At 67.4% G+C, this 11236-nt stretch overlaps 2 protein-coding genes across 6 annotated transcripts; one reads left to right on the top strand and one right to left on the bottom strand.

Annotated features, from left to right (window-relative positions):
* Nucleotides 1–130: 130 nt before the first annotated feature.
* On the bottom strand, nucleotides 131–5455 carry NAB2 (NGFI-A binding protein 2). Of its 3 annotated transcripts, none has more exons than XM_054183178.1 (7): nucleotides 5415–5455; nucleotides 2181–2985; nucleotides 1818–1951; nucleotides 1268–1319; nucleotides 877–1009; nucleotides 588–788; nucleotides 131–463 (listed from the first exon to the last, which is right to left on the bottom strand). In XM_054183178.1, the coding sequence occupies exons 2-7, from the start codon at nucleotides 2976–2978 to the stop codon at nucleotides 369–371; spliced, it is 1413 nt and encodes a 470-aa protein (XP_054039153.1). In that variant the 5' UTR covers nucleotides 2979–2985; nucleotides 5415–5455; the 3' UTR covers nucleotides 131–368. The 3 variants fall into 3 exon arrangements, with proteins under 3 accessions (XP_054039153.1, XP_054039154.1, XP_054039155.1); XM_054183179.1 differs by lacking the exon at nucleotides 5415–5455 and adding an exon at nucleotides 5199–5221; XM_054183180.1 differs by lacking the exon at nucleotides 5415–5455 and adding an exon at nucleotides 3533–3682.
* A 26-nt stretch (nucleotides 5456–5481) lies between these two features.
* Nucleotides 5482–10928, top strand: NEMP1 (nuclear envelope integral membrane protein 1). 3 transcript variants are annotated; one of them, XM_054183182.1, is made up of 9 exons: nucleotides 5486–5837; nucleotides 6685–6806; nucleotides 6902–7112; nucleotides 7431–7503; nucleotides 7665–7758; nucleotides 7966–8080; nucleotides 8325–8550; nucleotides 8885–9058; nucleotides 9268–9469. In XM_054183182.1, exons 1-9 carry the CDS (start codon nucleotides 5747–5749, stop codon nucleotides 9335–9337), a joined length of 1176 nt encoding a protein of 391 aa, XP_054039157.1. In that variant the 5' UTR covers nucleotides 5486–5746; the 3' UTR covers nucleotides 9338–9469. The 3 variants fall into 3 exon arrangements, 2 of the variants coding, with proteins under 2 accessions (XP_054039157.1, XP_054039156.1); XM_054183181.1 differs by having other exon boundaries at nucleotides 5490–5837; nucleotides 9329–10928; XR_008463450.1 differs by having other exon boundaries at nucleotides 5482–5837; nucleotides 7966–8550; nucleotides 9268–9392.
* Nucleotides 10929–11236: the final 308 nt, after the last annotated feature.

Raw genomic sequence — 11236 nt, forward strand, 5'->3', positions numbered from 1 at the left:
GCCTGTCCCTGCGCGGTGATGGGGGACACGGCTCGCTTGTCCGAAGCGGCCCGGGGGGGTCAGCACGAGGGGGGAGCCGACGGGAGGGGGCCGGGCAGCCCAGTGCGGGCGGGGGGGGGTGGTCTGTACAGCGGGCTTGAGTCCATCGAGGGCTCCCCAGGGAGGAGGGTATTGCTGCTGCGGGGAGGCGCATCCCGCCGCGGCTGAGGTAACCAGAGCGTGGGTGCGAGAGGGGAGGGGGCCCTTGGGGGGGCTGTGGCCAAGCACTCGCCCGCTCCCCGTGCCCAGAGCACCGCCGCTGCGCCGCCGGCACCCGTCCCCCAGCACATTATTGCTTTGTTAATGGTGGTGGGGGGCTGCGGGGGGCCTCACTGCCGGCTGGTCTCCTGCTCCACCTTGATGGTGCCACGGGGAGGTTCCGGGGGGGCTGGGGCACCCCGATCTGCCAGCCCGTCCTCGAACTCTGTGGGAAGAGGGGGGGGTAGATGGCGTCAGGGCACCGCTTCTGTAGGGAGAAGGCAGACATGCCGTCTGCACCCCCCCCCCTGCCCATGGTGACCCCCCTTTCCAGCCCTGTGGGGGCTCACCTGGTCCTGGGGGCTTCCCCGGCAGGCAGGGGCTGAGCCGCCCCACACGCTCGTGCGAAACCAGCCGGGCCAGGCGCAGCCCCTCATCCATCAGTGTCTGCTGGAGGATGTGGCGACTCCACAGCCCGTGCGGGGGGAGGCCGAGGGGCATGTCGGGGGCCACGCCAGGTGGCGGCGTCAGCCGCGGGCAGGCCCCTGCCGCTACAGAGAGAAAGGCGAGAGTCAGTGCAAGGGGTGCAGCCACCACCTGCCCACAGGCACCCCAGGAAGGGAAGGGGCCCCCACCCACCTTGCAAGTGGCCGTCGAGGCTCTCCCCGGAGAGGCTGCCCGTGTCCTCCTCCAGGCTGACTCGGAACGCGGCCCCAGGAGGCTCCGGCCCCACTGGCAGCGGCAGCAGCTCAGGGCGACTCTGCTCCCCCGCCTGCCGGGAGCGCGCGGGTAAGTGCAGGGCACCCTCCATGGACCCCACCCTGCTGGGGGGCTCTGCACCACCCGCCCCACGATGCCCACAGCTGTGCCAGCTCCGTGGTCACCGCCTCGGAGCCCCTCGTTGCCTGCCCGAGCCGGCATGGGCAGCCCCAGGCACGCTGTGGCGTCCCGCCCACACTCACAGGTGTGCTCACCTGCACCCCCCGCACCCATGGTGTGCACACCCCCACACCCACGGGCGCACACCCACCTCCTGCTTGAGCCGCTTGGCCGCGGTGGCTCCACTCTCCTCGGGATGTGCCCTGTGCAGGGGGGAAAATGGGTCTGCGTCAGGCGCGGGGGCGGCCACGCAGAGGCCCCGCAGCAGGCATGACGCCCGGCCTCCTGCCATGCCATGGGCAGCGCCAGCCGCAGCAGCCGGCGTGGGCGGCCGCCCGGGCAGGGCGGTGCCGCGGGACGGTGCAGATTGGGGCTCTGGCACAGATGGAGCCGGGGGTGGCAAAAAGGGGGAGCAGCTGGAGAGCAAAGGGAACAGGCAGCCAGGCCACGGCACCCAGCAGGCAGGGGCTTGGAGGAAGGGGGCAAGGGATGGGGAATCCGCCCCTGTGCCCGGCATCCTCCCCAACCACCTCCACCTCCCACAACTCCAAGGGCAGGCAGAAGACAGCCCACGTGAGGGAAAGGGGAACTTGAGTCCCATCCCCATCCAGCAGCACTGGGTTGTGTTGTGGATCAAGGGGATGACAGCCAGCCCTCCTCCCTGGGCCAGTGAGGAGGGGATTCGCCAGGTCAGGGCTCACCTGGTGACCTTGAGCGAGGACAGGTAGGTGCTCTCCCGCGCAACCTGACGTGAGAGCGAGAAGAGCTCGACACGCCGCAGCAGCAGCGAGTTGTCCCGCAGGCAGAACTGGGCGGCCGCCTCGTTGATGATGAGCTGGGTGCAGAGAGGATGCGTGAACGGGGACAGGGATGGCAGCGCCCACCGGGCCCCATAGCAACAGCAGCGGCTGCTCCAGGCGGGCATATGCCACCTGGGTGGGAGCGGCCCCCGGCCCCCACCCCAACCTCCTCCCCAGGCCAGAGCCCGTCCCCCCCTCCACCTCCAGAGCCCCCCCAGCCCCAGCACATCCCCAGGACCTTCAAGCACGGACTGCACCGCGCACCTCATGCAGGGTGAGCTGCTTGCCCTCGCGGCGCCGGGCCTCGCCGCGGCCGTAGATCGCGCTGTGCCGGCGGATCTCCTCTTCCTTGTGCCGGTCGCCATCCTCCAGCTGGAAGATGTGCCCCACAGCCTTGGCCAACTTCTTGTTGAGCTTCATCAGCGCCCGCAGCTCGGCCTCACCGCCCCGGGGGCAGCTCTGTAGCAGCCGCTCCACACTCTCTGCCACCGTCCGTGCCAGCTCTGGCTCCAGTGTCTCCGTGCCTGCCGGCTGCTCGCCACTGCTCCCACCCGGGGAGAAGGGGGGACCCCCCGGCTCCTCATCCCCACCGCCCTCCGACTCGGGGGTGCTCCTCCCCGGCCATGGTGGGGCCGCCGATGGCGACAGCTTCTCCCCCGGCTCTGTGGGGCTGCGGGCAGGGGGCGTCCCAGCATTGCCGCCCCCCTTGCCCCCGGCCTCGCTGGGGCTGGCGTGCCCGTTGCTGAGAGCCTTGCGCCCGCCAGCCTCGGAGAGCTTGAAGAGGGGGATGCTGCTGACAGGCACAGCCGAGACGGGCTGGCTGAAGAGCCCAGGGTTGGAGGCCCACTCGCGCAGGGCCTTCTGGAGGCGGCGGACGTGCAGGGGCTTGGTGGCCATGCCCACCAGCGCCATGATCTCCAGGAACTCTTCCTCGCCTGCCTCGCAGAGCTGCTGCACGTCGTCCCCCCCTTGCTGGATGAAGGTCTCGTAGTAGCCCAGCAGGTTGGCGCGCTGCAGCACCCGGTACAGCTGCAGCTCCCCCAGCGTGCGGGGCAGCGCCATGGCGAGCCTGCGGGATGGACAGCATCACCACAGGGGACAGACAGACACACAGCAGAAGCCCCCTCCCCACCCTTTGGCCCGAGCACCTGGGGTTACGGGGGTGAGGGGGGAGCACCCCGGGGGAGTCGGGGCAACGTGGGGCATCTCAGGGTCCCCGAACCCCTCGGGGTGCCCAGGCGCTGCCACGCTGCCTGGGCTGGGACAGACCCCACAGTCACAGCTCCTCCGGACATGGCATGGACACGAGTGGGGACACGAGTGGGGACCCCTTCCCTTCCCCCCTCCCCTCCATGGCCGTGCCCACCCCCCCCGCAGCCCCCCGCCCCCCAGAACCCCCGCGTGGGGCCGGACACGCGCCCGGGGCTGCCCCAGCCCCCCCCCATCCCCGACGGTGCAGGGCCAGTGATGCTTCGGTGCCACGGTCCCGCTGGGTCCCCACGCCCCCGGGTTCCCCCGCCCTGGTCGGCGCCCCGGACCCATCAAGCTCTGCACCCCGCCCCGCCGCGATCCCCCCGCTGACCCCCGTCCCCTCCCGCCGCCCCCCGGTCGCTCACCGCCGGCTGGAGCCGCCTCCGGCCGCTCCGCCCACCCCGTGCACGGCCGCCGTGAGCCCCGGCGGAGGGGCTCCGGAGGAGGGGGCTCCGGGGAGGGGGCTCGCCGGGCGTCCGGAGGGTGCCGGGGCTCGGGGGTCCCGCGGCCGGGCCGGGCGCGCTCGCTCGCTCCGCCGCTCCGCGCCGCTTCTGCGCACCGCCCCCACGGGCGGTACCGTGAAATAGCAGCGGCCCCGGCTGCGCCGCGGCGTGGGAGGCCCCGGGGGCGGATCCCGCGGCTGCCGCCCCCGCCGAGCGCAGCGCGGGCGGCCGCGGCGGGGGGGCAGCGGCGGGGGCGGCGGCACCCGGGCCCCCCGGGCGGGAGGCGCAGCGGCACCGGGAGCGCGGGGGGGGGGGAATCGGGGAACCGGCGCCCTGCACGGCGGTACGGGTGGTCCGGGGCAGCCTCTGCGGGGAAGCGGGGCCGGTGTTCCGGGCGGGGGACCGGGGCCGACACGTGAGGCACCGGGGGGCCGAGGGGGGAAGGCGGGCCCGCCGGCGCCGGGCGGAGGGGACACGGGTCGGGTGGTCCCGAGCTAGACCTGCTCGCTGGACCCGGTGCCCCGGTCCGTCCCTGCGGGATCCTCGCGTTCCCCCGAGGGTGTGGGGACCTTCACCGCCGCCCCCATTTCGACGGGGTCGCGGGGCGGCAGCGAGCGGAGGCTGCGTTTGCAGCATCCCCGGTTCCCGCAGCAACCCGGCACGGCGGTGCTGCTGCTTCCCCCGTTACCCCGGCGTTCTCCCGCGCCCCCCTCGACCCTCCCCGGTGCCAGGGTGACAGAGCCCCCTGCGGAGGGCTGGCACTCCGTGTCTCAGCCCGCCGGTCACCGGCAGACACAGGCGGCCATCGATAGGTTTGAGCGAACACAACCCACGGCGCTGGCCTGGCCCCATAACGGCCAGACGGGGAACCCAGGGAGGTTTCTCGGGCGGGGGGGACACGCTGAAGCCCCCCGCCCGCAGCACCCCCGGGAGGGTCACGGCCCCCACCCCGTCTCCGGTCCTACGTGGCTCGGCGCTATTTATACCGCGGCTGCCGCGGCGGGGCGCCTGGCAGGGGTCCAGCCGCCCCCGCGCCATCCTGCCCGGTGGCGGGGAGGGGGGGGCCGCAGCGGGGCCCAGCCGCGTCCCCGACCCTGGTGGGGGGCAGCGGGGTCTCCCCCACACACACCGCAACGGCCACAGCCCCCAACAGGGGGGTCCTGTCCCAGCCCCGCCGTCCCCGGCCGCCCCCCTCCCACGCTCCCCCCGCGACTGGGCGTCCGGCGCGGCGGGGCCGTTCCCAGGCCCGGCGCTGCCCCCGACTGACGCACATCCTCCGCCCACGGCCCCGCCGCTTCCCGGCTCCACCGCCCACGGCCCCGGGGGGGAGGAGGCGGGGGGGGGCCGCCCGCTCCCCGCCCACGGGCGGCCGCGGACACGGCATCCTGGCGCCCCACGGGGTGGGGGAAGGGGCGCAGCCCGCACCGGGGCCGATACGGAGCCCCCCGACCCCGCCGAGCCGCCCGTGGGGTGCAGGACCCCCCCCGCTGCCGGGGGTCGCCCCAGCCCCGCGGTACGCCCCCGGCGGCCCCGCTCCCCACCGGGGCCCGCCTGGGCCCAGGCAGGCCCCGCGGCCGGAGAAAGGCACCTTGTCCCGGGCCTACGCCCGCGGCCCGGCCGAGCCCCGGGTCGGTGGCAAGGGAGGAGGCAAGACCCACGTTACCCCCCACGCGTGTCCCCCTCCCACAAAGACCGCGGGGCCGCTTCCTGATAGGAGGAGGGCCTTGTCCATCAAGCGGGATTCGAGCGGGGGCGGGAGGGCGTGGCGAGCCGAGCCTGTGCTCTGATAGGCTGAGGGGCGTACCTGTCAGAGCCCCGCAGGGTTTACTAAAGCGGGGTTTGCAGTTGCGACGGGCTGGGCGTGCCTCTGGATTGGTCACTGTGGTAACCGAGGGCGGGACCATGACTGCTTCCTACTTGGACTGCGCTGACAGGCCTAGGCCCTGTCAGTCAGCGCGGAGGGCTAGGGGGGGCGCGAGCGAGGCTGCAGCGGCCTTCCGATAGGTCGGCTCAGCCGTCGCTCGGCAATGACGCCACGAGAATCCCCCGCTCTCGTTGGCTGCTGCTTGCTCCTCAGCGGCCGTTACCTGGCGCGCGGTGGAAGCGGAAGTCGGTAGCGCGGCCGCGGCGGGAGGGATGAAACCGGCTCCGGTGCGGCGGTGGCTCCTGCTGCCGCTGGTGCTGCTGCTCCTGCCGCCGCCGCCGCTGCTGCTGTTCGGGGGCGCAGGTGCGTGGGGCGGCGACGTCATCGTGTGGGGAGCGGGGCAGCGGTGTCATGTGCTGGGGGGTCCCGGTCCCGGTCGGCCCAAGGCCCCGAGCGGAGCCGCCCCCGCGGCCCTAGGAGCGGGACAGCGGCTGGGCCTGGGGCCGCCTTCGTCCGATGGGGTTCGGGCTCCTCCCGCACGGGCGGCCGCCTCCGGGCAGGGCGAGCTCCGTCTGTGCTACAGGGAGCAGGAGGTGGCGGCGGGGGAGCTGCCCTCTGCCCGCCGGGGACCTCCTGCCCCGCACAGCCCCCTGTTCGTCGCCCGGTCGTGATGTTTCTTTGCCAGCAGCCCCCGCACAGAGCTCAGTCCCCCTCCCACCCCGCGGCCCACGGAGCCCCGACCGCACACGGCACCCCCTCACAGAGCACTCTCAGGGCCTCGGCCGGCGCTGTGGCCGAGAGTGCTGGGGGGACTGGGCTTTCGGCATCCCGCTCTCCGGGTCTGCCGGTGCGGCTGGGCCCTCCGGGGTTTGGGAGCCTCCTTTGCCTTGGAGGGGAGTTTGTGCAGGAGGCACTCGAGAATTTAGTTTTCCCTGATACGGGGACAAGGAGTGAAGCTGGAACGGGGAACAGGGGATGAGGTTGTGCTGCTCCTGATGGTCCCAGGAGCAACATTATCCCAGAAAAGAACCAGACAGCAAACTCCGAGGAAAATAGAGGCAGGACACTTGTGTTTATCCACCCAGAGTGTGCTTAAGTGGGGGGCTCCAGGGAGGGAAAGTGGACCCATGTCTCGGTGTGTGAAGCAGACAGGAACAGGGGCCTTGTGTTTGGTCAGCATTGCTGAATCCCTCTGCTCTGTGTTGCGCAGGTGCCAGGGAGTCGGTTCTCCCGCTCTACGAGGGCCATGTGTACCATCTTGAAACTCCTCACCACTTCTGTTACACCAACACGCGTGTCCCGCAATGGCACGATATATGGACCAGGACGCAGGTGAGAGGAGAAGGCAGGTTCTCCTGGGTCTGGCTGGGCCTAGTCCCTCCGGCAGCTGTGGCCATGTCCCCGTTTGCTTCCCTTCCCCTGTGCAGATCCGGGTCAACAGCAGCCGGATGATCCGAGTCACCCAGGTGGACAGCGAGGAGGAGCTGGAGAAGTTCAACATGTGGAATGTTGTTTTCTCCTTTCTGAAGGAGAAGCTGAATGACACCAGCATCGATGTTGATCTCTACAGCAACAAAACCTGCCTGAAGGTCGAGCTGTTGGAGGCCGGCACCACATACTGCGTTGTCCTTTTCCGCCGTACGGCTCCTTTGTGGCGGGGGCTGCTGGGGTGGGAATTGGGTCTGGCTGCGCTGGCACACTCATGGGGGCAAGAGGATGTGGCCGGACGAGCTCACAGTTTGAGGGCCAGCAGTGCTGGTTCCTTCCTTGGGAAGGAAAATGGGCCCGCAAAAAGAAGCGAGTCTTCGTCCATGGGATATAAAGTGGGAGAACTTAGGGCACTTGTTGGAGGTTCACCTGGGACACTGTCCCTTCCCTGCCTTTGTGACCACACGGCAGGCTGGAGGGCACCGTGCCAGGGTTCCTCTCAACCTGGACTCGCTGCTCTCATTCCAGGCTTTGACCCTAAGCTGTTCCTGGTTTTCTTCCTGGGCCTGTTGTTGTTCTTCTGTGGAGACATGCTGAGCAGGTGGGTCACCTCCTTATTCTCGTGAGCTGGGGACGAGGAGGGTTGGGTGGGCAGTGCTGGGGGGCTCTGCAGGCTCTCAGGGGGTTGCTCCCAGCAGGTGTGTTTGTGCACAGGCATCCATGAGCTGTAAAACACCTTGTGTGTGTGTGTGATCTCTGCAGGAGCCAACTCTTCTACTACTCAGCCGGGATTAGTTTTGGCTTGTTGGCCTCGCTGCTCATCCTTGTCTACATGATGTCCAAGGTCATGCCCAAGGTGAGTGTCAGGCTGCCTGGGGGCGAGAGACCTCATAGTATTAGCCCTTTCTACACCTGTACAGTTGTTCTGGTGGGAGTGCTGGAGTATGTGGCCTTGTGGTGCTGGGTTGTGGATCTGGCTTTGCATGGAGCAAGGCTTGGCAGCTGTGGGGAGGTACCCATCACTGCCCACTGCCTGTCTTGAGTCTCCCGTCTCCTCTCCTAGAAAAGTCCTGTTTACTTCCTGCTGGTAGGAGGCTGGTCCTTTTCCCTGTACCTGCTTCAGCTGATCTTCAAGAACCTACGGGAGATCTGCAAGTCCTACTGGCAGTACCTTCTAGGTAGGTGTGAGCCCTTCGGACTTGCCAGTTCACCAGTCTGTGTGTCTCCTACTGGAGCTGCAACGTGCTGGTGGAAAATGCTGATGCTTCCTGCCTCCCTCGGTGCTGCAGGTGCTGCCCTTGTGCTCCTGAGGCCGGCTCCAGTGTCAGGTTTAACTGCCCTGACAGATGCTGCTCAGCTGGCTCCTGTCAGCCAGGCTGAGCTGCCGATTCATGCCTGCCTGATCCCTCTGCTCTCCCCCAGGTTACCTGCTGCTCGTTGGCTTCCTGAGCTTCGGTGTGTGCTACAGATACGGCCCACTGGAGAACGAGCGCAGCATCAACCTCCTCTCCTGGGCCCTGCAGCTCCTGGGCTTGTTGCTGATGTACTCAGGCATCCAGATCCATCCCGTTGCCTTGGCCTTCGTGGTCATGGCCATCTGCACCAAGAACCTGGACTACCCTGTGCAGTGGGCCTTCACTGCCTACAGGTGAGGACTGCAAGCACCACGGCTTGCTCCTTGTTCCCAGCCGTTGTTGGGCCTGGATGAGCTGCTAGATGGAGTCTGTGTCATATAACCGGGGCATTTTTGGTGGGGTTTGGGGCTGGGATGGGTATAATGGGGGTGTTGTGTCCCTTTTTCCTTGGGGTTGGTGCAGGAGAGTGCCCTGCTCCTCCTTGTGGCTGGGACCCTCCCTCGGGAGCGAGAAGCAGAGGCTGGAGGGACATGCTCTGTTCCTTCCACTGCTGCCCTGGGAGCTGGGTGTGCACCAGGCATCCTGCCCCGGCTGGACGGGCAGTAACTGGTGCTGCTCTGCCGGCAGGAGAATGCGGAGTGCCAGGCTCGGGCCGAGCCCCCCTCGCCTGCTGACGGAGGAGGAATATCGGGTCCAAGGTGAGGTGGAGACGCGCAAGGCCCTCGAGGAGCTTCGAAACTACTGCAGAAGCCCGGATTTCTCTGCCTGGACTGCGGTCTCCCGCATTCAGTCTCCCAAGAGGTAATGTCCCCTGACTGTGTGCTCGGGGTGGCTGACTGTATCCATGTGCTTCTAAAAGCCTGGGGTCGCTCTGTGCTGTCACCTCTGGTTTTAGAGATAGGGATATGGCGGCACAGAAGGTCTGTAGTGTGTAGAAGCAAGGCGTGCCACAGGGGAAGGACAGATAATGCCCGGTCCCGGCACTGAAACCCCGTCTGCTTGGGTTCCAGGGCCTTGCAGGGGGCCGCCAGGGATGCGCGCACAACACGCTGCTTTGCGGCTTCCTCACAGGTTTGCTGACTTTGTGGGTGGTGCCAGTCATGTCACCCCCGACGAGGTCTCTGTCCACGAGCGGGAGTACGGCCTGGGCGGCATCTTCCTTGAGGACCAGCTCTTTGAGGAGGAGGATGAAGATGACTCCTTTGAGAGGAATCATGCAAATTACTCCCTGACCCACAATTACCTGGATGCTGATTGAGGACAGCTGCCCCAGACCCAAGGGGGCGAGGGGCAGAACCACTGCTGCTTCTCCGCTGCCCTGATGCCTGTGGAGCACAAAGCCCTGTTTGCCGGGGGGAGCTGGCGTGTCTGTTGCCAGCACCCCTGATCCCACCCCGAGCTGGGCGGCTGTGAGCTCTGCAGCAGAGCCTGGTGGGAGGACAAGGGGGGCTGACACCCTCATCTTCCCCAGGCAGGTCCTGCCAGGCTGAAGCATGAAGGCTTTTGTCAGCAGCCCCCAAGGTGTTGGCAGGGGAGATGCAGGGAGCTGGTCCCAGCTGGGGACTGCAGGGCAGGCGAGCTCTGCGCTGATGACAAGATGTGGGACACTGGTCCCAGCTGAATGTGGACTGGAGCCATCCTGGCTTTTGCTGCGGGTGTTTGTGAGCTCACAGTGCATGAATTGTAGGGGCAGTGACCTCCTTCCCAGGCCTGGGTGCTCATCTGGCTCCTGCGAGCACCCTGGCCGTGCTGGGAGCGTCTCTGCCTGCCAGGGTGGGGATGGAGCAAAAGGTCTGTCCTTGTGTGCAGGTGCCTGTGAGGGTGATGTGCACAAGAGGAACTTTGGACTTGTCCTAATGGTACCTGCATGCTCAGCATCTGCCTGCTGCCAGGGACGGAGCGAGCAGCGGGTAACCTGCTCCTCCTCCTCCTGCTGTTACCAAAGATGCCAGAGGGCTCCAGCTGGTTGGGCTCTGCCTTGGCTTAAATCCCATGTGTATACCAAAAACCCCAGCAGACGCATGGTTTGGCCGGCCCCTGCGTGTGAATGTCACGGAGCTCAGGAGAAGGCAGCCTGGAAGTCTGCCTGCTGCCCCCATGCTCAGCCCGCTTCCCCCAGCTGCGGTGTGGTGGAGGCTGCGCTCACCCTCCCTCTCCCACATCTGTCTGCCAGGCACTGCCCAGGATGAGGATGAGTGTGGAAGTGCTTCCTCCTCCCCGCCTCGTTGGCGGTTGGTGCTGGCAGCTCCCCATCCCCTTAAGCTGGTGCCCTCTACCTTTAACTTGCTGTTACATGGGGTCTGTCGCCACTGCCCTCCTCTCCCCCAGGGCTGGGGATGGCCCTGCCTTCGTTTCTGCTCCCCAGCTCAGCGCTGCCGCTCCTTGGCTTTGACAAAGCACGAAGCTGGAGGGGACGCCCCAATCTATGCAACTTCCTAAGCAATAAAGCTGCCCCACAGCTGCTCTGCTGCTGGGGCCTGGACTCCCCCAGCCCCTGCTGCTGCCAGAGCTTCTGCTGTTGTTTTATTTCTGTCCCATGTTTGGTCCCTTGCCCTCGCTGTGCTTTCCTGTCTGCTCTGGTGTGAGCAGCCTCTGTTACAGCGTCTTTCCGTCCCCCTCTGTGTGGTTAATGACAGGTTATATTTTTAATAAAGATGTATTTTGTAGGTAATTAGCCTCGTTTGTCTGTCCCACGGTGACCTTAGCGCTTGTCCTCAGCTCCGGCTCATCTGCCCGTGGGAGCCGGCTCTGCTGAGGATGCCGCGTGGTGCTTGGGGGGCCAGGAACAGGCCCCTGGGACTGGGTTCCCTGCAGCACCCCCAGAGCAAAGGCAGGACTGACCGTGGCTGTGGGTCCCTCGCCCCGACTGTGGGGCGGTAAGGTGTCTTCCCCCCAGGCGCTCCCGGCTCTGCCAGGCCCTGTATCTTGCGCCGCTTTCCCGCAGCCCTGGGAGGAAACTCCCTTTGTTTGCTTGGCTGC

Source organism: Rissa tridactyla, chromosome 24 (genome assembly GCF_028500815.1).
Source record: "Rissa tridactyla isolate bRisTri1 chromosome 24, bRisTri1.patW.cur.20221130, whole genome shotgun sequence".
NCBI lineage: Eukaryota > Metazoa > Chordata > Aves > Charadriiformes > Laridae > Rissa > Rissa tridactyla.